Raw genomic sequence first — 27,689 nt, forward strand, 5'->3', positions numbered from 1 at the left:
GCGGCGGCGGCATGTGCGCCTCCGTAGGTCTCGTACAGAGCCGTGGCGGACAATATCCGCGCTCTGTGCCCCGTTGTCAGTTACGCAGGGTTCTCCCGGCAGTTATTGTATTTCTGGAAACTTTTACGAAAGCTCTTGTTAGCCACTGGCCCTCAACAGTGCACATAACGAGCGCATATGCATGTGTCGTGCGAAATTGCGTTTGGTTACCATGACAAAACGGAACAACGACGGACGCCTTGCAGGTAAGTGACGGTTGTGCAGTGTTCTTGCTTGTGAGCACAGACGAAACATTTGTGGCCAGCAGGATGCACGGCACGAGGACGTCATGTGCACATATACGTAGCTTTGTGTTCGAAATGTGTACAGTAACAGCTCGCACGTGCGTATTAAAACACCTTTTCTGTCTCGCTTCCTATGCTCGCCCCCAGCATTGTTCTCGTGGCGTTACAGTAACTACGTTCAAGTGTCACTTGCACCGTACTCAAAGTCAGCGGAATTGTACAATGCTCACGTCGGCGAGTCTTACGTGTAACACGGGCTCGGTAGCCAGGCACCGCGTCAGTCTCGAGAGAGACGGAATGCAACCGTAGAAAGCGGTGCGCGGCTGTTCGCGTTGCCTGTACAGTGCGTGAATTAATGACGTGAAAACACTGACACTGCACTCGTTGTTGTCAGTGAATCTAGCGCGCGTTCTTTTGTCCTTGATTTGTTATCACACAGCTGTTACTCGCTGTTGATACTCGGACGAAATGATTTCGCCAACGGTGTCGCGCTGGCCCAGCGTGTTGAGCCCCGCTCCGATGGTTTCGGTTCGCCACGACGCGCATGCGGGGCAGTGCACGTGGTTTTTGCGCCGGAGAGAGAGTCGTGCCCTCTGCTTCACATTTGGATGTAAACAAGAGAGGAGAATGTGCCCAGTCAACATGGCCGACTTTCGGCTTCACACACAGAGAAAGGAAAGACCTTTTCTTCCTCCATGGCTTCACAACAAGTGACGTCAGGACCTCCTCTTAGTGGAGCAACGCTGGCCACCCCGACACGTTGGGAGCTTTGATTAAAAGCAACTGGTTGTTGTGCGTGTCTTTAAATATTTTTTATTTGATCGAAAATAGCAGTGATTGTGTTTATAAATTTGTTTATTAGCGTCACAGAGTTTTACGTTGAGCGTATTAAATGAATACATAAATTTGCGATCGGCATCATCATCACTATCATCGTCTGCTTCGAATGGCTTCGAAGCTGCATTGAAAGGAGCTGCTGTGTCGGGAAATGACCATTCATAATTTGTACATATTCAGCCGTAATGGGGCCTTCCTCTACTACGACGAGTGGAAGAGGAGCAAGAACTCGGGCATGTCGAGGGATGAGGTGAGTGTTGCGCGCGATTGTTGCTTCCACAGGCGAAACCTGTCGTTATGTTGCAGGAGGCGAAACTGATGTACGGAATGATATACTCACTCAAGTCTTTCGTGGCCAAGATTGCCCCTGCGGATTGGTAAGGATAATAAATCTGCGTGGGGTTCTTGTTCCTAGAACTTTTGATTTCGTCGCAGCAACGACGGCTTTCTCAACTTCAAAACAAACAAGTACAGGCTGAACTTTTACGAGACACCGTCTGGCCTGAAGTTCATCATGAACACGGACACCAACGCCAGCAACGTGCGAGAGCTTTTGCACGACATTTACCATCAGGTATGTTGTCACCTTCGTGAAACCTTGTGTGTGTCATATGGAGTATTTATTTTGTAAAAGTAGCCATCGATTGCCAGTTTGTTCGTACGGGAGACGAGCACTTTTCTTCTTGATATTGCAACAGTTGTGCGAAGTAGCACAACCCACTGGGAACATCAACAGAACGAACATTCACCAATTCCTTTTATTGCGCTTTTGTTCCGAAATTAAGACAAACTTCCTAAACGAATCGCTCGCACTAACGGTGGTGTGCTCCATTTACAGCTTTTGCAATCACCCAGAATAACGCACATTTAAGGTTCACTTTGTCATGAACATTGATATGTGGTTTGCTATGCGAACAATTTGTGCTTCGATGCACCAACGCTGTCACCAATTCAATATTGCTTTACTGTGTGCCTTAGATAAACCTTCACAAACTTTTTGAAAGTTGTAAGGGTGCGAGGCGTACCATAAGAGCGCACACTCAAGTAAACAAGTGGCATGGTGCCAAAGGCTCTACCACACTTGGCTTATTCACTGTCAACACGGTCAAACAGCACAAATCATATAAAATAAGCTAAGCACCGACAACTACGAGGCAAAACTTGAACAAGCAAACAGCCCCCAAATTAGCAGGAGAACATGCAACTCATAGTGGCACAAGGATGAGTTCTTGTCTGACGGTTTTCCCCACGACATTCCTGTAGTAGCTACGTTTTCTTCCCAAATATTGGCAATGCATGCAGCTACATTGTGCGTAAATAGTAACTTGAATGCATGACCGTGTTGGTGATTTAGAAGTTTTTCTCGGCTCTTCTATCTACACTCCTGCAATTTTAATCGTTGCGCTATTCAAACATGCGCCTGTTTCTGTATACCACTAAAACGTAACTGTGTACGTGTACCCTTTCTGTGCTGTTCCCTATGATAGTACTGCATTGATTATACCAGTAAGCCATATTTTGAAGTTCACCACCAGTTTCCTGGGCTCTCCTCAATGTGTTTTCATTTTGCAGTGTGTACATGTTTTCCTTACCTTGTCTTCATTTTCTGCCCTGCTTTCCGCAATGATGCAGTACGAACTCGTACAAAAAGCCACTTTTCTTAGTTAGCGTCTGACTTTTCCTGTGCAGGTCTACGTGGAGTATGTTGTCAAGAACCCAGAGTGCCAGCTGGGCAAGCCCATCACGAGTGAACTTTTCAAGGAACAGCTGAATGCCTTCATTCTCAAGTCGCCACTGTACAAGTGAAAACATGCATTTTATTCACATCTGCCTCTCCTTCAATGGAGGCTCGCCCTAGGACGGCTGCGCCTGGCAAACACCTTGATGGTTCCACCAAAGTCCGCACTGATGATCACATAATTGCCCGTTGCGGGGCCCTCTGGCACTGTCGTGGTTTCCTTCTCGTCCAGTTGTTGTAGAACTAGGTCGGGGTTGGGTGCAAACACTGCTGCTGTCACCACAGCATTGTGAGCTGCAAGACGACATGTAGCACACTTTGTAAGCACATTTCCATGTCTACCTTATCGCCAACACCGCTACACTTTACGCAGGAGGCATCTTGAGGTAATTGACAACCTTTTGTTTTCTTTGTCGCTCAAATTGTACGTGTGATCCTGCTATTTATGAATACACATGTCTGCTTCATCTCTGTTCTTTCTTTCCTAGAGGTAAAGAGTTATTGCTTGTTTCCCACTAAGATGTGTTTTTTTTTTCTGACACACAAACACATTTAATAAAAAAAAAAAAAACGCACAGCGCTCCTCGACTTGCATAATCGTAAAAATTGTTTTTTGCTGCACTTAAACAATGACATGTCTTCACTCGCATAAGGAAATGTAAACATTGGGCAATGCATGAATACAACAGGACAACTGCTCAAGCATAGTATTAAAATTTATGATGTGTGAAGAAATGTTAAAGCATTACTATCTTGCACTTACTACTTCTACGTTAAGAGAGAAGCAGAGCAAGCCCAAAGTTCTAGTTTCTGGCTAACTAACATTAAAGCTAAGCATTCATAGGTTCCAAATTAAGTGTGCCAATTTCAAATAAAGATCCCCCGGAAAGAGCCTCATTTTTCTAATCAGACTGTCTGCACAGTAGTCGTAAGCATTACAACAGTTTTACAGCGAAGGCTGTTATGAGACTACAAGGGTCACGCGTGCCGTAGTTGTCCACCACCGCCACTGGTGCCTGTAACCACTATCGCGTGCAATGAGAAAAAAGAGCTAAGAAAATAAAGAACGCCAAAGGTTACTATTGGATTCGAACCCGGGTGCCCTGCGTACCAGCCCAGTGTTCTACCACTGACCCACGCCGGTCCTTGAAACTTGGATGTAAGCCGACTCTAGGCAGGCTTGATGTCAGGAAAGGAATCTCATTAATATGAGTATTAAAGCATTTTAGAACAGCCAAAGAACAATCGGGCGTCAAACAATGAATTGCGTAACGAGTGGTTCGTCGGGTGCTCCAACCCATCACTAAAGCTTCAGGCATAATACTTCATTGTCATCAGCCACAGCATTGATTCATTGATTTGTGGGGTTTAACGTCCCAAAACCACCATATGATTATGAGAGACGCCGTAGTGGAGGGCTCCGGAAATTTCGACCACCTGGGGTTCTTTAACGTGCGCCCAAATCTAAGCACACGGGCCTACGACATTTCCGCCTCCATCGGAAATGCAGCCGCCGCAGCCGGGATTTGAACCCGCGACCTGCGGGTCAGCAGCCGAGTACCTTAGCCACTAGACCACCGCGGCGGGGCATCAGCCACAGCATAAAAGATTGCACAAAGTTATTTGCAAGTGTGTAGTGGGTACCACGCATTTCCAAAGAATGAGGAAGGATAGCATAGTGAATGCCTCACTGTAAACTTTATAATTATAGGTTGGTAAACAATAGTGTAGTTAACATCCACGGACTACAATAGGTTTTCTTGGCCAATCCCCCAGAGTGGGTATGTGCCGGAGTTGACAGGCCACAAAAAAACCAACGGAATGCCGCCTAACTACACAAAATTTATGATGATTTATATGGTAGTAAGTACCCTGCAAGTGCACTTAATGCAGTTTTCCAACGAGTGTTTAAAAAAAGGCTCTGAAAAGCCACTCTTCCAGCTTTCGCTGTGACTGTGCTGCACATTGCGTGCAGGCCTGGCTTTTTTTTTTTTATTGTGCTCTGCGGCAAGGCTGCAGTTTATGTCAAAAGAAGTTTAGAGAGCATGCCTAATGGGCATAACCATAGTCTCTATTGCTCTTAGTGTCCACTCAACCGCTCCCCTTAGCCTTGGAAACATTTTCTCAACTGTTGCCATAATTTAGCGTGCAATATAGTGGAAGATAGGGACAACATTACAAGATGCAAACGGGGCAGTGGATCAGAGGACAAACACTAATAATTGATGATTGATTTGTGGGGTTTAACGTCCCAAAACCACCATTTGATTATGAGAGACGCCGTAGTGGAGGGCTCCGGAAATTTTGACCACCTGGGGTTCTTTAACGTGCACCCAAATCTGAGTACACAGGCCTACAACATTTCCGCCTCCATCGGAAATGCAGCCGCCGCAGCCGGGAATCGAACCCGCGACCTGCGGGTCAGCAGCCGAGTACCTTAGCCACTAGACCACCACGGCGTGGCGACAAACACTAATAGTAGATATTCTTGTTGGCATTAAAAGAAAAAAAAAAGTAGCCTGGACAGATCAGATAATGTGTAAGATCGGTGATCGGTTGCAGCAACATAAGGGTACCAAGAAATGAAAATGCTACCAAGAATGGCAAACGGGGTGATGAAATCGGAGCATTTGCAGGCGCAAAGTGAAATCTGCTAGTGCAAGACAGGGTAACTTAGAGTTATTTGGGAGAAGTCTTCATCCTGCAGCGGACATTAAAAATAGGCTGACAACGATCACATTACCATAAGGTACGGAAACTAGATGTACAAGGTATCCCACTACGTACGGCCACCAGACTAATCATTATACCTTTTATGCTTTCCCAATAAGTGTTCCGGTCCCGCCGTGCTGATGAAAACTTGTAGTCATGGTAGGTTTTCCAGATGTAGATAAACTGGTTCTCCGAGCCACTGATGACGTACCTCCCGTCATGGCTGTGCACAGTAAGTAGGGTTCTCAATTGCCTGATCCCAATATGATGCCTCTGGCTTACCTGAAGGACGCTTTGATTTGACTACTAAGGTTGACGTAGCCCTTGTACTTGCACGAGAGCGATAGGTCTCGCAGATCGTACAGACGAATGCGCGAGTCATTAGATGTCACAAGAATCTGCAATACAGAGCACACATAGACTTTTCAAGCAATAAAGCATTATTTCAGATTATAGTTAAATGCAGATTCAATTATGTTGATGAAATATCCAGTACAAGTAGGAAACACATAGACATTTAGGCCCCTCGATCCATACCATCTGACAGCTAATTCACTTTGTGAAGCCCTGAACCTTGAATTATAACAGCAATTGTTACAGTGCTGTACAGACTCCTATAAATTACAAACCTCAAAAAAAGAGTTAATAATCTCCCAGTCTGATGCAAGAGGAGATTTGAAATTGTAAACCACCAGAGTATAGCATGTACGCACAATTACACTTGACATGAAGTGTGTAAGAACATACGTAGTAATTTGCACTAGCAACTTGGGCATAAATTGCCGCTGACTGTACACTTGCCTTGTCTTCTCCAGGCATAGGCTCAATACCAGTGATTTTGCGTCCCTGAGCATTCTTTCCCCGTGTAGAGCGTACGTGAATCTGGGTGTAGTATTTGAGCTGCTGCACAAAAGAAACCAAGTGAGGACCCTGCACCACGGCCAAAGATTGGCTTTACCTCAGTATTATAAAAGATGCACCGCCCATCGTAGGAGCCAACAACGGCAAACTTGCCCTTCTGGCAAAAGTTGGCAGCCGTTATCAACTTGGTCTGGCCGTCCAGCTCGTTCCACAGGGCAACTTTCTTGTCTGGAATGTTCCAAAGCCTAAGCTTGCCATCGAGGGAACCACTCAAAAAGTAGCGGTCATCCTGCAAGTGATCACAAGTGAGCATCATCTTGCACCCCGCACACTAGCGTGGGCAACCTTACCCTGGGGTGGAAAGCAATGGCCGTGACAAAGTCGACATGCTGAAAGCAACACAGGCAGTCGCGACTGCTGATGTGCCACAGTCGCACAGTCTTGTCCATGGACGATGACAAAATAAAGTTGTTCTGCACAAAAAGAAAAAGGGCCGGAATACTCAGTGCTGTAGGAAAAAACAGCTGTAAAAATACAATAAAACATTAAATAAGGTTATGTATTAAATGGTACGAGGTTCTACTGGTATGGGCACAATAGAGACATTGTAGCTACGTATTGGCGGTGGGAACGTGTATCCTCTTCAGCGCCGGTGTGTACTATTGTACAAATCAACTATGGAGGTCGGTCACGCATAGAGTGAAATAGTGTAAGCATATTTGTATAGGCTTTCTGAATGAACAACTTAAACTGCACTGTGCTGTGTATTGCTGCAGAGGATCGCTTCGCTGGAGACACTACCATGTTTGATGATTGTTTGATTTGTCCTGTTCCAGGATCAATGTCAAAAGTACTATATCCATTTGCTCGAAAGGAACACAACCAAAAACAAACTAGGCATATTTAATAATTTTTTATGCAAGAATCAAAGCTGACTGATTGCAGAATAACTAGATATTTAATTACATGTTAAGTAACATCAATTGCCTAAAGTTGCACAAAACAATGTGTTCCCTCATTTTCTTCATTAGGATGTAATACTGAATGCATATTTTCATACAATCCATCATAATTTGCACCAGAAGGAAATATTGGCAAAGCAAAACTTTTTTACACATGCATGGGTAGCTATACTATGTACCGCTGAACCATTTGATAAGAGACACTGATCTAAGAGACACAAGTCGGCCTCCACTGAAATAGGGTTTGATAAAAAAATTTATCCGTGGTACCCTGCTTATAAGACGCCTCATATAAAAGGTACATGTCCCAAATAAAGGGGTTCAACTGCACTTGCAAATGCACTTTCATTTTACACAGCACTTCTATGGTGCTGAATGTTATATAAAACTGTTTAATTAACAGGGTGTTTGGAAATTTATGCCTAACAACAGCTACAGTTGTGAGTGTATTAACGTACCCGTGACCATGACACATCCAAGAGGTCGGCTGTGTGTCCCGCGTACTTGCAAAAGGAACGGAAAGGTCCTTCTTCCTCCTCCTCTGGTGGTGGATCCGCTGTTTCTGTGGTATCGTTCTTGGTAGCTGCAAGAGGGCAAAAAGCAGAAGCCATGATGTTAACCTTACATACAGCCAAGCTGCACAAGTTGAAGGGACATAGAGAGACACATTAAATCAGTTGGACATCGACTCTGGCAATTTTTTTCTTTCACGTGTCAAAATAATGGTGTTTTCTATGTTCCCGAGAAGCTCCTGTCATGAGCTAGATAGCAAAAATACGAAGCAAATTGGAAAATAATCTTAAATAAGCAAAAAAAAGCATGACACTGAAAACTCGGCTTGAGCGAATATTCAAAAGTTTTGGATTTTTGAACAAATAATATTGTATTCTAATTCACCTAGATTCAAATTTAAACTGTTGAAAAATCTACATACTACTGCTAAGCTCCCCTTCAAAGTTAAAGAAACGTATCACCCTCACATAAATTCATAATTTTTTATAAGTTTTAAAGCTTGTTAGGTTGGCTTATATCACTACAGTAAATTTTAAAACATACCATATTTTACAGGCTATCGCTTGCACTTTACCTAAAGTAAAATTCTGCTACTATTAAAAATCGTTTCTACTTTTTTTTTAACCAAAAAGAATGGCATTTGCACATAGTGTTTCAATTGAAAAAAAAAAAAACATTATGCAGGTTAGTTCCACCAAGCTAAATATGCACCCCCCCCCTTTTTTTTACAATATATGATACATACTCTTTAATTTCGATCCGAAATTATTAAAGTAAAATCACTATTCACTTCGAATTCGCTTCGAACCTAAAATTCACTATTCGCACAAGCCTACTGAAAACGAAACCCAACCAAGCAGTACTGTCTTCGCATGATGTATAGGCTGGTAAAAGCCATAAATCATTCAAAGCATGCCGGTTTTGCCAGAACAGAGCAAGACAGATGCAAAAGTGGCAAAAAGCAGACGCTCAGAGGAAAGGTGACCATGCCGAAAATAGCCGCGCCATGACTGATCGTTCCATGTGCGCAAGCTACTCGGAGCTGTCTGACAATAACTGCTGCGATATTGGTACATTTAACTGCTAACTAAAATCTAAAATCCTCCTTGAAGAAGAACAAACTTGTCAATGTTTAGTCATGTGCTTGACAAGTTGCTCACTACTCTGCCAGATGGCACCACCTGTCAAGGTTGTTCAAGTATGTCGCCGCCGCGATCGGCTAAAATCCTAGCACTAAGGAGTATGAGGCCAAACTAAAGCTTCCTACATGGGTTATGGGAAGAGCACACAAGTTTGTGGGCAACAAAGTTCGACATTGCACGGATATAAATAAATGAATGAACTTTATTTGAAGTCCGGCAGTTTTCTTAGGGTGAGGCGGGAAAGAGGCGATTGACCCCTGTCCCATCTCATCCTGCATCGATTATGATGGCGATGCCTCAAGTGACAGCTCAAAGTCTGCACTGATATGATCGATGAAATTTAATATAAACTAAGTATGAGCCATCTTTCTCGTGATACGCAGCTTCCCCGATCACCATTGACCCTGCATGCTACGGCACAAATCAGAACATTTAATTTTATTATTTTTTTTTTTGCAAGAATGTGTCATACAGAGATGCAGTACTAAATTACTTAAAAACACTGACTGCCCCTTACAGATAAAACTATCAGCTTATAAATACTAGCAGCAGCAGCAGCAACTATTTTCAATATGACACCATAAAACACCATGACTAAGATAAAATTCGTGGCTCTGACCGGCAAGAAAGGATGCAAATTTTTTCCCAACATTTCACACAACAAACCACAGCGTTGGTGCCTGCATAATGGTCTCTATGGCAATGATAACATTTTGAAGCTTACTTTCCTGCTTGTACTTGTTGCGCATGTCGTCAAAGAGCTGGAAGGCACTCTTCAACACCCAAATACGCAGGATGGTGTCCTGGCCAGCCGTTGCCTAGCAGGGGAGAGCAGGATGGTGCATTAGACCCATTAATGAGCAGATATGTTTCATTTATCTGCTTAATGAGTGGCCACACACCCGAATCGCCTCTCTTCTGTATGCTCAACAGACATCAAAACCTTTTAACAACCCCAGAAAAATACTGACGAATCTCGGATTTCGTACACCACTCGGAAGGCGAAGCATTGCAGTATTGTAACACCTTGGTTTGCTTCTTTCTTTCAAATGGTATGAATGCCAAATGTGAATCACGCTAGACGAAATGTGTGCAACACACTGGCTTATTCCTTGATGACTAACATCATTATACCTAGTCCTACTGATGCACAATAGGTATGAAATTGTTAGACTCCACGATATACTTCACGACCCACACGTTCACTACCAACTCCGCACGTCCTTTATTCTCCCCGCCACATCTCCAACATGTACGACTCCTCCCCTCGTACCTTGTCTCTCCCTGCCATCTTCCCGCACGTGCAAGCACCGCCCACGCTGTTCACCCAACACTCGCGCCATCTCTATCCTTCGCCGTCAACCACACACACAGCCTCCGAGAGACTCGCGCCCACACACGCGTTCCCTACTCCATTTCATCTCTCACAAAATAAAAGTAAGGTTTTGTTTCTCAACCTATATGTCCACTCAGTGCCATTTTATTTGATGTGCTAGACACATGTGCTGAAATTTTTACTTCAAAAATATATCAACATAATGCGCTGAACCAAAATGAATCCATTGCTGAGGCAACATAATCCATGTTGAACTTTTCTGATCAGCCAGCCACATCCATAGATATAGGGAAGCTATAACATTCGAAACAAAAACAATTACATGATGGATATAACAGTGATGGCTCTGTCAAATAAATGTTCGGACAAGGCCGATGGAATAACTTACCAGCTGAAATCACTCTTCAATGTCCCTTTACAAAGGCAAAATTGCGTTATTATGCATTGCAAGAAATGTTGAGAAGTGACATTACAAGTAGGTAACTGCTGCGTTACAGATTATTCATGATCAAGTATCATTCTAAGAAATACGTTTGTTTAACCATAATATGCAGTACATACACATATGCACTATACAATATAGGTCTCTTAAAAAACAAAATTTAACTCGTCATTCAATACTACTGAGATACAGAACCTTGTAGAGCTCTTCTACGGTCATTTTTTATTGTCCTAATAAGAACAGCATTGCTAAATTTTTAAACGTATTTGAGTTCTTAAAATGTTGATTACAGTGGCAGCACTAAAAAAATTGACAAACTGTTGACTAGCATACACATAGCTTAGGTTTCTTGCACCCCTTTATCAGAGACAGATAGACATTTACATGATTAACTGAAATCGCATAATTTGTACTATGACCAACTAAACAATGGCACAAAAACTGCTGAGCTTATTACTATGACCAGACTTGTTCAGCAAACGCAAGTTTTCAGCGCCACAAGTGCACTCTCAATGTAATCCCGAGTGCTGGCGAAAAAGCTTCTTGCATAAGTGCTGGCCTGTAACCTTGATTTCATAAAACCAACTTTTTGAGAGAAAGAAAAAGAAGAAAAATGGCAAGGGGGTCATCAAGTAGCTCACCAGCAGGCGTCCACAAGCTGAGAACTTCATGGTCCAGACAGCACCCTATAGAAAATTACACAATATGGCAAATTATTTAACATGCAAAAGGTCCACAGATAGGTCAACACAACAAAAAAAGTTCATACTAACATCTAACATTATCTCATGCAGCTGATGCCTGAATTTTGCCACTCTATTACAGAATGACCTTCAGTCTCGCAATCAACTTCTGACAATTTTTTTTTACCTAATTGTCGCATATGTAAGTGATTTGGAGCCTTTGCCTCCAAAGCCACCTGGCTTAAGAAGGACAATATGACAATGTGCCATTTCCTTCACCTTTCAAGCATGACCAGTGGAGCATTATGAACAGATGCTAAGCACAGCCTGCCACATGCATGAAAGTATAGCACTACGAGCAGACAACTTTCAATTCCTCTGTTTTCTCAAGTGAGCATGCTCGGGTGACTGAGGCTCAAAAGTGTACTGACATCAGAGGAATAAAAATATATGGTAAAAGCCCACTTAAGCTCATGCTCCATAAAGAGTTTCAGAGAACTGAAAACTTCTTTTATACAGGGTTAATTTAAGTGTGACAACGTAGGGCACAATAAGGGGCTTGTGTTACCGTGTGCACATTGGCGATTTCCTGGACAAGACGAACAGAATCGAAGTCCGGTGGGTTTCGATGGCTGGTTTTGACCTTGAGCGTTTCCTCCTCGCTCCCTTCTTCTTCACTTGGTCGTAACCCTGCAATATGACAGCAGTCAAAGAGTGAAGCTTATAAACAGCTTTGTCCCGGTGCAGCGAGCACTTGTAATTCATCTAGCCTCCCAGTTTGGCCATTGGACATGCCCAGATCACATTTGAGGCAGCCGATGATAGCTATGAGATCACATTTCGTGCCGAGAAAGACAGGGACAACAAACAAGGGGTGAATTTTAATATGTACACAACCACAACAATATTTTTCTTTATATTTCATTTGCACGGGCTGTCAAAATGTTTTTGTAAGATCACAGTTAATGAAAACAGTTAGCAGTTGATAACAGATGGCTGAAAAAGTGTTGGAACCACAAGTGTCTGTGTTATGTACATACTTTCCTTTTATTGGTTTTTGCAAGGAAAGCCTCGCCAAAGGCTCACCACCACCTTTGGTCAGAGCTTTCTTGATAGTTAAAGGATATTCTCTGACTATCAGAGAAATAGCCACCCTGTAGTCACTAATGCATCACTAAGAAAGTGCTAGTATTAAATGCAAGGGTGGCCCCGTTTCCCCTTTGGCTATAAAATGGTCTCACTGCTTACATCCACTTTACACAAAGGAGCTCTTGGGTAGTCTGCTCTGCTCTTTAGCAGCTTGATGAAAATGCAAGTTGATAATTGGTGACACTAGGTTGATCTTGTACTGCTGATCTTGTACAAGACCATAGCATGAGAGTGACATAACTATTCTAGAACAGAAGAAATTGTAAGGATGGCCGTACTAGTTTTGTATAAGCCTCAGATGCACCCTCAATCACTGGGATGAGTTGAAGTTGTTTCGATAAAATACACACAGCCTTGTTGATTCGTAGCTACATTATGTCTTCCAAAGGTAGGCAAGCTGTCAAAGTTGCAGATGTAGCGCATGTTTAGGTCCCGTCTTGTGACAACGCAATTAGTTTGGCAAACATGGGTGCCTACACTGTACCTGGGCACGAACTCAAATCAAAAGTTGGTTGAATTATGTAGTGATGACAAACAATGCCCCAGCAGAGGGCTCCGAGTCGGCTAATTTTGAGCAAATAACATGCTTTCAGTGTATGCTGAAGGGCCACTAGATCGAGGGCACTTTTTTGCTACATCTATGCAGAAATTCCGCTAGTAGCAACACCAAAATGTCCCTCGAACCAGCATACGGCTCGAACCAGCATACGGTTCTGTAACTTTGTATTCAACAGCAAAATACCAGAGCCACTTAGTTGCTAACCACCTTATGGTAATAACACAGCATGCCGCCACTGTTACAGCTTTGCCAAGTAATAATAGACGTACTTTCATCGGCTGCAGACTTGATTCGTGTCACCGTCTGACCCACCTTCTGGCCCACTTTCCGGCCCAGCATTCTGGTTAGACGGCCCCTAAAAAAATGCACAATAGTTTATAATGCAAGCTTTTGAAGAATATCAGGCTCAGTTTGAAGTTCATTACAACATTTTAACCTACCTTAACCTACCTCACCACAATTTTGAAACTTATTTGTTTGATTAACCCTTTGGGTGTTCTTACTGTACAAGTACAGCGGCAGTTTTCTGTCTTATAGTGTCTTTGCCGTATGGGTGCATTTTCGACTCTCCACTTCATATATCACATTGTAATGATGACGCATGCTCACTAGGAGGTGCTGTCACCTCCTCAGACTTACAAAAAACTGGGGAAATGATTGTGCCACCTTTCTGCAAAGATATACAAAACTGACACTAGCACCACCACCACATTGCATAATCTGTGACAATGCCATTTTGTAGTTTCAGAATCGTGGCACGATCGTAACAGAGACGTGCAAAACCTGATTTTAACCTTCATCAGTACTCGCTTGCAAGGGGTAGAAGTTCCTTTCTATATTTATTGTTACTGCTCTTAGCTTGTTTATCACCAACATTCATGAGGTATTCTAGGTTTTCTTGATCACAGAGCCTACTCTGCCCAAGGCAGCCACACGCAGAGAAGATGACATGTGTTTGCCAGCCAGACTCAATGCTCCGAGAGAACTGAGACAAGTGTTATGTTTGCAGACGTTGACAAGGCGCTGTCTGTGGACTCGTGTTTTGAGGAATAAGAAGCTCCGAAATATTATTGAAGGTTTTGCAGTATTGAATAATTGGTGTCTTTCTGACACCAAAGAACTGTTCAATTTTATTCAAGAGATATTATAAACATATTCCATTCAATTTGCGCTGACTTCAACATTCGAACTCTCTCCAAACCCAAAACTGTGCTATTTGCACATCTCTAAGAGTTGAAGGTTCGGCGTTAATGACAATACTAAAACATGATAGAAATACAAAACATTAAGTTTGACTCGGCAGCATTATCAGAATGCAGAATGAAATTTACCAGGTTGTTTCATGTTTCTGACCCAAAACCAGCATCACAAATGCATGTCTGTATGAGAACACTATCTGAAACGCTGAAGAACTTTTTCGTGTCACGAAAACGACCAAGCGCTTTTGGATGGAGCATTTTTGCACATTTTTTCTGGGAAGGAGAGCGATGGCTGTGGGTGTAGCTTATATATATATATTTTTTATTAAGTTGTCTTTTTGTAGAAGATTTAAGTGTTCAGCTCTGTCTCAATGGTGGGCCAGTGTACAAGAATGTACAATGGACACAATGTACAAAGAATAGTGCTCTTACGCTCTGCGGCGAAGACTATCAATGGAGTCACCCGGTGGCCTATGGCTCTCCTCGTCCGAGGCAGGCCCCACATCTGACTGGCCGACATACTCGGACGTGATGCGCATGATGTGCAGAGCCAGTGGGTTGAGACAGCGTGGAAGGCGCTCCTCGGCCACACTTAGGGGCACTTTCTCGCCCGTGTCCAAATTAAGCACCTCCACTTGATCAAGTATTTCCTGCATTCCAGCAGCTTCACTGAGTACAAGACGTCATCACGTGCTAGAGAGATATCACTTAGTCAAATCAAAAGTGAATGCATACTTATTGGGGCCTGTTGATGCAACTGAATCTTAATTCACTAGCACTTAGCACAAGCATGAACAAGAAGCTAAGTGCCACTGGAAGAGTGTGCTTTAACTCAAATATCTTCCAAGCTATGTCTCGCTGTCGATATTTCGCAGATGATATACGCATGTTCATGGGAATCGATACCACAGGCTATCTCGGACGCTAAATTTTGTGTGAGTACCCCTTTAAACACAACAGCTTTTGCAGGAAAATGTTTGTCCCATCTTTCTTAAAAGGAAAATAGGAGGATGGAACCAGCTATTTAACATATATTTAAGCACAATGCTCAGGATGAGTTGTGTAATTGCAAACACTACAGATTTTTTAGCAGGACTTACCTTGTCGGTGAGTGGCCGGCCAGAATCGGAGCGGGTGCGCATCATTATGTTCAGCTGGCGCAAGCTCCCTTCTACACGTGACTCTGGACTCCGCGGGTTACCACGGTCGCGTTCATCATCCTGCAAGCTCACATGAACAAGGAATCTTTCTTGCAAAATGTCCACTGCATTCGTGAATCTGTTGAAAATGTTACTGGCTATGCTACTAGGAAACACTAAAAATATTTCAGGAAATTGGTGTCTTCGCACAGGCAGTGTTAACAACAGCATGGCTATGTGCTACGCACTGATAAGCATATTTTTATGTAATTTGGATGTTGCCTGTCCTGAGCACACAGCCTTACTCAAGCATGAACAAGTTGTCGAAAAATGCAAGAGAAAGGACCAGTTTTTTCATCTCACTAAAGTAGTTTATTGAACATAAATCCAGAAACACACTTTTGTTACTCTCAAGCACCACACAGTGTTACAGCTACACACAGTGTTACAGCTACACACAGTGTTACAGCTACAAATATAAACTAAGATAGATCTACAATTTTGTGTTGAAAAGTGCAAGCTACGTGATGAGAAATTAAAGCTTAGAGACACAGCAACAACTACTGCAATAGAATGGCTCAGGTTTTATGGAGCCATAACAAATGAGATTAAAGAAAACAAGGCAATGTGAAAAAAATAAGCTTAGTAGACCACAACTACGTACAGTAAACCCTCGTTATAACAAAGTCACTTTATTTGAATTCGCTTTTATCGAAGTGTCACGGAGTCCTGATCCCAATACGTGTATTTTAGACCAGATTACTTGAAGCATGTCCACAGCTTGCTCGACCTAGAGCGAAGTAAGAAGTAGCGGATCCGTATTCACGATGGCACTAAGAGCGGGCGAGCGACCGCCCACGCCGCCAAAGTGCCCGCAAACTTTTTGATACACTCCCACGCCAGGCGGCTTTTTCTGCACTGAGCGAGCGATATTTGCGCTAGCGTTGCCAGGCTAAAGGGCACCAGTGCAGACTGGTGCAGATGGCGCGAGGCACGGATTTTACCATGGCACGAATTTTACCCTCTTTTTCTGCACCCTATTGCAGTGCATAGGTGACCTTAAGTGCACTTAAGCTTTCAGACCCAAGAAAACTACTTTTAAGAATGTATATATTACGTACAGATAGGACCACCAAGTTCTTTTTGTCAGACACAGTCTCATTACTTTGTGGTCAGACCCTCATATTGTGCAGCGCACACATTTACACATGTAAGAAGTTTTAATATAATAAGTAAAAAAATCTATCGCAAGCTTGTGTAGCACCAGAAAATTTATCAAAGCGATTGTTATGATTAAAAAAACCCTTTGTGGTCTCCCACCCAGTGTTATCCTTGTGTCTTCACAACTTTTCATCTAGCAGCAACAACGTGCATTTATAAATTAGTAGAAGGCTGCATTCTTTTTCACCAAGCACTGCCTATTATTTGCACTCCTTCATGCCTTTTCCACAGTGAAGTAATCGGGTTCTTTACAAACGACAGTCCACATTCGATTTCTACACATTTATCACTCTATGTATAGAAACAAAACGGGATTCAAGTGTACTGCAAGCACAGAAAGTGCACCTGAGGTTTGACGACATATTGGCCCCTGCAGGCACTTGGCAGATCCATGGAGAACTCCGCAATGGATGGTGCTGGACTGTGTGGCAAGCCCCGTGGAGTGGCATCACCGCTTCCGCTGGTACTGGGCGCTTGCCCTCGACGACGACGTGGCGGCGGCATGGGACCCTCCTTGGTGCTGGCTACAAGGTCTGGCTCAGCACCCCTACCCAGAGAACAGTCTTTGTGAAAAGTTTTCGCTAGCAACCGGGCAAAACTAGGCTTGTATGAAGAGTGAATTTCAGGTTCAAAGTGAATTTGAAAAATATGCGTGTCGCATATTATAAGAGAAAATGTGCATATTTGTCGTGACCAAACTAACCTGCACAGTGTTTTTTTCTTTGAAATCAAGACAAGGCTCTTGCAAATAGGTTTTTTTTTTTTTTTGCATCAAAAGAAGGGGAAGCATTGAAAAGTAGAAGGATTTCACTTTTGGTAGAATGAAAGTGATGGCCTCTAAAATATGCTACGTTTTAAAATTTGATATAGTATGTGCTTATAATTTGGTATAACAAGCTTTTAAACTTGACAAATAAATCGATGTGAGGTTAATATCTTCATTTAACCGACGAGGCGGCAGTGCGGATTTCGTCTGAATGTGTTTTCACAGCTTGTCACCCTTCCACTGCAGTGAAACTACCTTTACAGGGAGTTACATGCAGATTAATACGTATTTACTAGTTCGTTTCCAATAATTCAAAATTTTCAAAATTTTAAAATTGATTCAAGACGAATTCGAATACTGCGCTATTGGTTCGAATATTCGAAGCATTTGAGTAGTCGCACAAGTCTAGTCAAAACAGGCTTTTCTCTTCGGTCTTTATGCCACTACCTCTGCTTCAACTGCTACTAGGGCAAGATATTTAGCTTATTAACTTTGCTATCAACTACCCCTCTATTATAGAACAATAGCTTTATATATCATTATGTCATGTTGCTAGCTATATAACACAAGAAAAGAATAAAACAGAAAAAAGTAAGAAAGAAAGAAAACCAATCAAAGTTGACGTTGCAAAGAAGTTAGAAGTTTTCCATATTAAACAAATAAAGGTGTAAAGCAATTCGAAACACTCACCTGTGGTCCTCTGTGAGCACACGATCACTGGGGAAAGACAAGAGGCAAAATAAGCTTTCTAGAATTTACAAGAAATTAAGGCAACTGCCGCCTTTTTAGAGAGATAAGGCCACCATAGTGGCCACGAAATTTTGTGCATCAAATGGCGAAGCATGTCCACCTGCACATCTCATTTTTCAGTTTTGCTTTTTTGTGCACTATATGGCATGACTGACTCACTGTTGCTGCAGGTAAAGGCCTTCGGCAGAGCTCTGCTCCGAAGAGAACCCTGGTTCCTCATCCTCGTACAGCATACGGCGGCGCATCTCCTCAATCTGCTGCTGCCGCCGCTCAGCTTCCTGGGCTTTGCGACTTGCCTCCTGCAGCAAAGCAGCAAAAAGCTAGCATTGCAAGTACACCAAGGGAGAGTCATGCAACAGTGAATAAGAGAAAGAGCTGGCAGTTGGGCGAGTTACAAAAGATTCATTGTGAAATATTACGTGCAAAACCAACTGGGATGATGAGAAGAATTGAAAGACAAGAGCTTTTAGAAAGGATGGCTATTACAGTACCTTACTTTTAATGGGGAAAAAATGTATGAGAAAAAATCATGTGGAAAAGCATATAATAAATCAAAACACCTACATTTTGTAATTCCAGAATAACACTTAAACATGCACCATTGTAAAGTGGAAGCACCAAGCAGGAGATGCACATTTTCTCAAAATTTCACTAACATTTAAACCCAAACATTTCGTACCAACGTAAAAGACCTTATGGCTGCGATTCGCCAACAACTTCTAAGTGAGCTACAATCATTTTTTTTGGGGGGGGGGGGGGGGGACACAAGTTTACTCAGGCATTAAAGAATCATCACAGAAGGCAAAGTCTTTAAAGTGCAAAGTTATTATACAATAACTGCAATTAAATGCATATTCTGGGATATCAAAAAAGACACATAGAAGAGGAAGCAAATTGAAAAGCAACCAACGAAAGCTATAACAGTTGGTTACGCACATTGCACTTCGTAATTTAACAGAGCTAAACAAAGTACAAGTCATGTAATGACACGCACAGAGCAAAACCCGAAGTTAAATTATCACTAAGGAAGAATTTTGATACGATTATCACCTAGTGTACCTTCTTATGCAAAAAACATCAAGCTACCTTTGTGTCAACATCCTTAAGATGATACATATATTCACATTAATAAAAGTTCAAGCAGATAGTTTTTTACACTGGTCAGCTAAGTGACCCCAATCGCATAGTATGACCTAAATCGGTCATTTACTGAGGTGCTGGTATGGGCATTGCAGCTACTCCCACAGGAGAATGCAAGTTGGTATATCTTACTTTAATTTTGCTTTATGTATATCACTTAGCATTTCTGCATTCTAATGACTGGTTGGTGTGCAAGGCATTTTGTTCTGCATCTTGTTTTAAAGTGTTACTGGATTGTTTCAAATCAGATAGGATACTTGAAACATGCCCCACAAATTCATTTGAATGCAGTATATCTCGCAAGAAGGTGCAGTATCGCAATATTTTTGTTAGCTAAGCTGGTACCGATACAGTACTGTAACAAAATACACAAAAAAGCAGAAAACACAGAGAAAACAGTAACATAAACATACACAATGCCCATTTACTGAAGTGGCTGCCCTCAACCTTTTATTATCTGCCTGGCAATGAAAATTACGAGCCTACCTCAACTGCCTTTTCCATTTCTGCCTGTGAGGACCGCTTGCCATCTTGCTCGACAACATCCCTGAATACAGAATGGAGGAACTATTAACGGCATGAAAGGCGTTGCGTGTGAGATCCAAATACAGAGGCAAGAGAGGTATACAGCGTGTGCTGAGAAATATCAAAATACAGTGACGACTGCTGGCACCACGTTTGTGGCGAAATGCACAAAATAAAAGAGAGAGACACACTGTTATAACTCATTATACAATGAAATAGCATGAGACCTAAAATACTTTTATTTTAGCCTGTGTTCTTTATAAGCAAATATTTCACACAGGCTGATACATGTCATCAAGAGCAATTTTAGGTGCATCTTGTTTAGTAATTTGCTACACCAAGTTCTGCCCACACATTTAACATGTACATCATATTTACAACATTCTTTTTAATTGCTGGAAGGGGCCTTTGCACTGACCCTAGAGTTGGATGAAAAAACACACTGCAGATGAATGAAGCTGTGCACAATTCAGCCAAACTGTGCATCTGTGCACAGAGTGTGGAGTTCACAAGTGAAGGGCAAAGTTGATACACAGTCTCCCCAGACAGCACAGTGAAGCAGTACCAGAAGCTGCCCCCCCAAAGTAACTGGGCAGATCATGAAGTAAAGCTACCATCTGCTGATAGACATTAAGGCTACAAGCAGGCCGAGTCAGTGCAGTCCAACCTACTGCTCCCACATGTATTTGACTTAACAGGCTTCAGTAGTTGCAATTTGAAGTTTCAAACTTTGGACCAGAACTGTGTTCTATAGGAACCAGGTGTTGCCAGCGGATACTCGACCACGCCCATGAGTGTTGTCAGGATTTTGTCTGGGGGGATGCAAACCAGCGTTGCATCACAACTGGGGGAGAGAGCCCTGGTGCAGCGCGAGTGGTGGCAAGTGCCCCTTTTGCAACCTCCTCATCGATGCCCACAGCCACGCCCATCCAGCAGAAATGAAACAAAATGTCTTATGTTAATTATTAAGAGGCTGAATGTTCTTCCTGTCTCACTCGAGGCAGGAAGACAGCACAGTGACTACGAGAATAAACTTCCCGAACTAGAACCAGCAAAGTGAATGCTTGTCTGTATATCAAAGTGAACTACCTGGAACACTCCAGATGTGCTCAACATCATAAAAAATGAGTACGTGCTATCGATGGAGCATTTATGTAAATTTATGTAAATTATGGGAAGGAGAGTTATGCCTGTGGCCGAAGCTGACATTTTTTTTCTCGTGTCGTAATCAAACATAGAACAGACAAATGCTATAAAGATGTTAGGTGGGGCAATGAAATTAGGAGAATTACAGATCAAAAGTGGAATCTACTCGTGTAGGACGGGATGAATTAAAAATTATCGGGAGAGGCTTTCATCCCGAAGTGTACACAACAAACAAGTGAATAATGATTCTGAAAAACGTCTTCAGTTTATCTTTTACCGAAACTTGAGAGCACTCAAGAGCGCATGAAAACAGCAAGTCAGGTACGCCATATGAAAGGTCATCAAAGCCTGCTATCTATGTTTTCACCTCTGGGAAGTGCAGTTGTTTGCTATGAGCACCACAGTGTGAACTGCGTGAATGGCTTCTGATCACAGAGGAAGAAATATTTAGGAGGTGTAACTCTGTAGGCGTCCAGATAATGTCACATAAAAATACAAAAATAACATGCTCCAAAGGAGACATTTCAGTTGGCGGCGCCAAGCTGCAACCACGAAAAAAGAAGAGAGGGCAACACTAGCAGCCAAGCGTGTAAGAAAGCACTCCGTGTCACCTCTTCGTGACTGTGGCAGAACGCGAGCAACGCGCGCGAGCGGTTCTCTCGAAAATTGAAACGGCGGCAATTCCCTTTTCTACCGCAAGACGCCCCCAGCATGATTTGGTCCTCTGGCAATGTGACTTTATCTGGTCGTCTCAAGGAGCATAGTTGCACCTCCTAAGTGTTTCTTCCTCCGTGCTTTTTGATGACACACTGAAGCAGGATCATTCGCTCTGGAGATTTTCATTCCTGGATTTATTTTATTCAACATTCTGGAGGTGTTCACTTGTGGTGAGGTCAGCTGCACTGACATCTTTAGCTACTACAATTGGTACGTGTCTCATTGTCAATTATAACAAAGGATTACGTAGTGGCTGAAAGCAAAAACTACTGCACCTAGTGAAATTTTTTCTAGTATCTCCCTTTCTTTTCTCAGCATTAGCTATTGCATGTTAACTAAAGGTCAACCAGCACACAGGAATCCTAATAAAAGTGTCCTACGCCAGGATTCAGAAATGACACTACCACTCATTTGTTGATGGCATAAGTGCCACTCCACTTAAATTATCAGTCGGATCAGCTGGAATAATATATCGATGTAACAAAGTGAAAAAAATCCTTATATTGGTTTAGAACAACTATGCATTGAAAAATGACTACTCGGGACAAAAAGCTTCATGACTGAATGGATATCTGGTGTTCAAAAAAAAAAAAAAGACTGAAAGACATTGAAAACAATTTTCATTAAAATATTTAAATATGCTAATGACTTTTGGTTTGCATAGAAGCTACAAAAATAAATACAGAGGATTTGTATGAATGAAATATTAGAAAAAAAGAATTTAACCACACCCAACAGCACTGCGAGTAAAAGAGATGAAACTTATAACTGACAACACAAAATGCATTTTACGTTCTAGTTCCCATTCCATCGATCAAATGGTTCACATATTTCTTGAGTTACCATGTTATTTTTCAAGAGCTTCGATACCACAGAAGCGCTCAAGCTTTAGCCGATACACGAGGAGCTGTTTATAAGGAAAACATATGTTTCTCAGCCAGGGTCTATGTTCCACACAGTAACAGAATTGTTGCAAACACTTGTTAAACCAGGCTGTTTTCAAGTCACAATGATAATAGTGTTAAACCATGGCACGAGTCTTAAAACGTGAAGTGCGACACGCATACTTCGCCAATGACGTTCACGCGCAGACCGGAATGCATGCCACACCACCACCGAGTTACGAGCATCCAATATTGCCATATTCGCCACAATCTATGACGTAATGCGTCAGGCATTTCGCGAGCATCCCGTTGCGTTTGTCATCAACTAAATCGGAGTTGCCTTTGACGCTAAGATAACTGTTCCTCTGTGGCTTCTTTCGGCGCGCTATCTGTCAAATGTGGTAGCTCGCTGTGTGCGGCTCAACAGCGAAAGCTTTTCGAAAACAAAGTTGGACCTTGACCCTCGCTTGGCAGGCAATTGTAAAGCACGGATCCAGGTGCGCTGTGCAGCCGCTTATCGTTTTTTTTTTTTTTTTTTACTTCTGAAGCGAACAGCTGCATGGAGGAAGGGGAAGAAAAAGAAAGTGTTTGGCAGAGGACGTGGTAGTACACCCAGAGCGGCAGCCGTTTGACAACTATCCGAGGGTCCCGTACCACCGGCGCGTTTTTATCGGGTTCCTCAGATCGGCGCCACTTTCGGCAAGTTTGGCACGCGCCATCGGAACGCACGCCGGAGCGAGGCGTGTCCCAAGCGCGTGGTCACACAGCACTTTTCAAAAGAAGGGCGGCAGCGCTCGTGCCATTCAACTCGAGCAAACGGAATTCCTGCCGCACTACAAGCAACCCGTTACGTCGCGGGGCCAAAAAACAGCACCGACGCTGACTCAAACACGAGACCATCCGCGACATCGACAGTTCGAAGGCAATCCTGCGCATGATCGTGCGAGGAAAAAAAAAAAAAAAAGGAAACAAGCTTTCGGATGACCGACGACAACTCACTTATTTTCACTAGTGCGAATCGGACTTGAAACGGCATCGAAGAATTCCTCCGAGTCGTCACTGTCGGAGGCCATTTACACGCACTCGCGAAGCGTCTCAACAGGCTAATCTACATCTGACGAAAAAAAAAAACCGTAGATGTTTCTTCTCGTACAACGAAACCACTACACGAAAAAGACATCGCGCGCCCGCATCAGCAGCGACAGACAACCATGTTTGCACTTTGCGCAGCCAGCGGGCATTTTGTGCAAACTAAAAATAAGATCGCATCAACGTTTGGCGTGATAGAGATTTGATTACTTTGATACACAAAAATTTACGCATAAAGCGCATTTGAAGAAAAGCGATAGCGACCATCGGTGGATACGAATAGTCCGCATAAAAAATAGCACCGATCCAAATCCCATGATGCTCATGACTGTAAAGATGGAGGACCTGACGGTCGAAGTACGCGGCGAAAACGGAGCCCACTATAAGGTAAATTTGCTGATACTATTTTAAATTATTTTTTTCTGTTGCATAGGAGACACTGTTGAAGCTGGAGGATAGTTTCCAGATTAATTTCCAGGCGCCGCGCATTGCTTAAACGTGTTGGACGCCAGACCGAACTCGAAAGTTTTGTTAGGGTTAGAAATGCGTTGCCGCTCTCCATCCAAACTGTCGCTGCCGGCCTTAATTTAGGCTTAAGTACCAGCGAACGCGTTCTTTTGTGAGGATTTGCGACGGAAAACGCGCTTTTTACGCTCCTGGCAGCGTGCTTTGTTGTTGCGCCGTGCCATCGGACCACGCGCGGTGTGGCCAAGCAGCACTGCCTGTGACAGCTTTGTTTCTCCCTTTGCGAAGGCGTCTGCCTTTATAGGGTCACTGAACCTAATAAAATCGCCGCTAGCTTCCGTGTGCATGCTGTGAAATAATGTGGCGACCTAACGCCGAAGCTTAGCGGGTTGAAGTGGCTTATCGCCGAACGGCGAAGATATGTGCCCTCCGCTACGGCGTTGCCAGCGTCTCGGGACCTCGCGTTCGCGAAACGCCTCTGTGCGAGGCTCACGTGCTGCTGCTCTTTTTCTGCGCAGGCCTTCGTCGTCGACGTCCACGAGAACGACATCACAGTCGCGTTCGAAAATGAGTGAGTGCTTTCTTTATTTGGTACTGCCCTTGTGGTCAGACGCGGCGAGATCTGGTGTGGCTCCTCCCTCGGTGTGCGAGCGAGCATAGCGGGCGCACGCCTGATACGAGATCCTCCGCTTGTTTCCCGCATTGAGCTCTTAACGAAAGTTCGCGTTGACCGAAGTGGATGCAGTCTCTATTTTGGCTCTTGTTGTGCGGAATGTGAAGGCTCGAGAAAGTGAAACTCATCGCTGTGCACGATTTTTTTTGCGGTCAGCCTCTCCGCGTGGCTCCGGCGCGAGCGGGGTGCGCATGGGCGGGATCAACCACCTCGCATGCAGGTTTCGGGCTCTTTTAGCGGCTCTGGTAATTGCCCTTAACGTTGCAGTGTTTGTAGTGGGCGTACCATTACGGTTTTGTTATCTGCACACACAAAAAAAGGCATTGACTTAATTGCGATTCAACCATGTCTGGAATAAAAAAAAAACGTACTGGGAGGTGGGGCGTTTGGGATTCCAAGCTTTGCCTTAGTATTTTCGGGAAACTAGTTTGGGGGGGCTTTGCATAGCCTGGAGGTGAATGTTGCAAAACGAAACAAGCTTGCTTGAAATAATGCGACAAAGCCCTAAATTGCTTGATGCTTATGTACTGTATTTAATATTGCAAAGGAAAAAACGCATCTGCTTTGGCTTTACAGAAGTAACAAACTCGCATGTCACAGGCACTTGGTTGAATGAAAGATGGGAATTTTTTTTTAAAGGCATCCTTCTTTGTTGATATAACCCGAATGAAAACCAACTGATAATAAAGTCATGAAATGTATGGGGGAGGGAGGACATAGATTGCTCTGTTTTAATGGTATTGTAGTACGATAGATGTGATAAATGTAAACTAAATGTCAACTTGCCGCCAGCAGGGACCAAATTCGCAACCTTCGGAAAACTCGCTTGATGCTCTTCCGATTGAGCTGTGACTGCTGTGTCCTCTCGTGCACTTCATGCATTAAAAGGGTCCCTGTGTCACAAATTGAGCTTTTTTTTTTCTTTTCATTTCTTTTGGAACTGTGGGATTCACTGATGTCGTCGTACAAGTGGCAACGCGAAAAACAACACTGGTATAGTTTTATTTAAGCAGAAAAAGCACAATAGTTTGCGACTAGAGCGACACAGAGTGGCTATTTTTGAGATTAGAAGTGATGTTTCATCCCGTGGGAGCGATGACATTGGCTGGGCGTTTTGATTGGTTTGACGCGACAAGGCACATGTGATACTCAAATGGTTCCCGCTAGGCCATGTGTACTAAAAATGATAAATATCACTGCTTCATTTGAAACAAAAGGATTTCCACTTATAAATACGAAACTATGAAAACGATTTCTAAACTATGCTAGGGGCACTGCACAACTACGACCATGAGGAGAGTCTTCCAGTATGGATCTAAAAAACACGGTGGAAATTGCAAGTGCATTTGATGACGGTAGGAGGGTGAAATGCCGAAGAGAACATTTCTTAGTGTTGTCTGCTCGAGGTTTGAACTTTGAAGACTAATGCTAGTTTTTATGCGCTCATTTACATAATGTTTTTTTTTTTTTTGCATTCGTCTCTGTGTTTATTACTGTACGCATTCTTGTGTTAAACAAGGCAGGCGGAGGGCCCCTTCAAGGCATCAAGTCTGCCACAATGAGTCGCTCGCTATGAATAAATGAGAGAAGGAAATGCTAGTTCCCCTCCCCCCACACACACACAGTTGCTTGGGGTGACTTTCAAGTGCGTCAAGTGAGCGAACTGCTTATGTGTATTGGGGCATCCTGAGTGGGTCACACGATAGAGTATGTTCAGTATCAGTGTTTCTGAGCTATTGTTGTTTTACTGCCTTTCGCCACTAATTATAAATGGTTGATCAAGAATTATCGCACAATTTCGTGTGCATTATGTGGTAATGAAAGTGGTGGCTGGGTGTGCTTTTGCCACTTCTACAGCCATAAACACCAAAACTTGTTGTATGTACAGTCAGCCACAAAAGTTTACCGACCAGGTGAGTGCAGGGCTAAGGGCATTTTGTTGTATTTCCACTAAAACAGCAGTGTGATGCCCCAATCGCATCTTTTCGCTAATAAGTGGTTTGCCTGTCTATAATTCCCACCTTTCACTTTTTAACGGCACACGCTGTTCGGAAGTTGTGGCTATGTGCATCTGTTTCAAGAGCAACTTATCAGCATCTCTTATCAGATGCAATCTTTCCCTCAAAGTGAGTCTGCTCAAGGGCACCCATAGAAGCACGCCATGATAACTTTCACTGTTATCAAAGTAGAAGTGGGGCGGTCATGCAGCAGATGAGTGCTTTGCATGAAAACACTGAATAGTGTGCCAGCAGAAAATTTATATACCAATGAATTTAGTTATTCATTAGCATATAAATGAATTAGGGGTATATATATATAAATGAACAGCTTGTGTTATTCGGTGCTCGACCGAATAGCGCGAGCAGGCAGTTTGGCACACTCATGTGGTCTGCAAATTTTTGTGCTTGACTGTACCTGTATGCTTTGCACAATATAATTAATGGCTGACTTGAGGCATTATTTTGAGAACTTGTCTTGAGGAATTAACAGTAAGGGAGCTTCACGCTGGAGTGCTTATCTTGATCGTGTGGTTACTCAACCCCCACATGCGCGCTGTACACTATTCTGCGAAGCAATATAAGCAACTTTAGAAAATGGCATTGGAGCTGCCGTTTCTGGTTGCATGGGCACGTGCATGCCCATGTTCAAGAATTTCTAAGTTCTACACTGTCTCTAATTTACTGAACTTGCAAGATGGCTTTGTGTTTCATGAGCCAGTTGCCCCGCCGCGGTGGTCTAGTGGCTAAGGTACTCGGC

At 43.2% G+C, this 27,689-nt stretch overlaps 3 protein-coding genes and 1 long non-coding RNA gene across 10 annotated transcripts in view; 3 read left to right on the top strand and 1 right to left on the bottom strand.

Moving 5' to 3' along the window:
• Positions 1–1,213: 1,213 nt before the first annotated feature.
• On the top strand, positions 1,214–2,945 carry Bet5 (blocked early in transport 5). Its single transcript, XM_037435715.2, has 4 exons — positions 1,214–1,371; positions 1,428–1,498; positions 1,557–1,695; positions 2,811–2,945. The coding sequence occupies exons 1-4, from the start codon at positions 1,273–1,275 to the stop codon at positions 2,925–2,927; spliced, it is 426 nt and encodes a 141-aa protein (XP_037291612.1). The 5' UTR covers positions 1,214–1,272; the 3' UTR covers positions 2,928–2,945.
• On the bottom strand, positions 2,919–23,920 carry LOC119187635 (WD repeat-containing protein 44-like). 2 transcript variants are annotated; one of them, XM_075894183.1, is made up of 18 exons: positions 23,705–23,920; positions 19,920–19,980; positions 18,453–18,592; positions 18,234–18,260; positions 17,123–17,324; positions 15,518–15,637; positions 14,850–15,067; positions 13,488–13,573; positions 12,079–12,200; positions 11,469–11,513; positions 9,774–9,867; positions 7,853–7,977; positions 6,783–6,905; positions 6,530–6,721; positions 6,373–6,471; positions 5,854–5,969; positions 5,670–5,794; positions 2,919–3,153 (listed from the first exon to the last, which is right to left on the bottom strand). In XM_075894183.1, exons 1-18 carry the CDS (start codon positions 23,776–23,778, stop codon positions 2,960–2,962), a joined length of 2,163 nt encoding a protein of 720 aa, XP_075750298.1. In that variant the 5' UTR covers positions 23,779–23,920; the 3' UTR covers positions 2,919–2,959. The 2 variants fall into 2 exon arrangements, with proteins under 2 accessions (XP_075750298.1, XP_075750297.1); XM_075894182.1 differs by having other exon boundaries at positions 6,373–6,474.
• Positions 17,171–18,694, top strand: LOC119187645 (uncharacterized). The gene is made up of 2 exons (XR_005111877.2): positions 17,171–17,308; positions 18,464–18,694. It is a non-coding gene; the product is annotated as an uncharacterized LOC119187645 (long non-coding RNA).
• A 111-nt stretch (positions 23,921–24,031) lies between the features above and the next one.
• Positions 24,032–27,689, top strand: part of Fmr1 (synaptic functional regulator FMR1) — a 60,021-nt gene continuing 56,363 nt past the window's right edge. For 5 of the 6 annotated variants that reach the window (XM_075894184.1, XM_075894188.1, XM_075894185.1 and 2 more), the window contains exons 1-2: positions 24,032–24,181; positions 24,778–24,830. In XM_075894184.1, the coding sequence (XP_075750299.1) occupies positions 24,110–24,181; positions 24,778–24,830 (125 nt within the window). In that variant the 5' untranslated portion in view covers positions 24,032–24,109. The remainder of the gene's footprint in view (positions 24,182–24,777; positions 24,831–27,689) is intronic. The other variant, XM_075894186.1, reaches the window with a different exon arrangement.

Source organism: Rhipicephalus microplus, chromosome 1 (genome assembly GCF_043290135.1).
Source record: "Rhipicephalus microplus isolate Deutch F79 chromosome 1, USDA_Rmic, whole genome shotgun sequence".
NCBI lineage: Eukaryota > Metazoa > Arthropoda > Arachnida > Ixodida > Ixodidae > Rhipicephalus > Rhipicephalus microplus.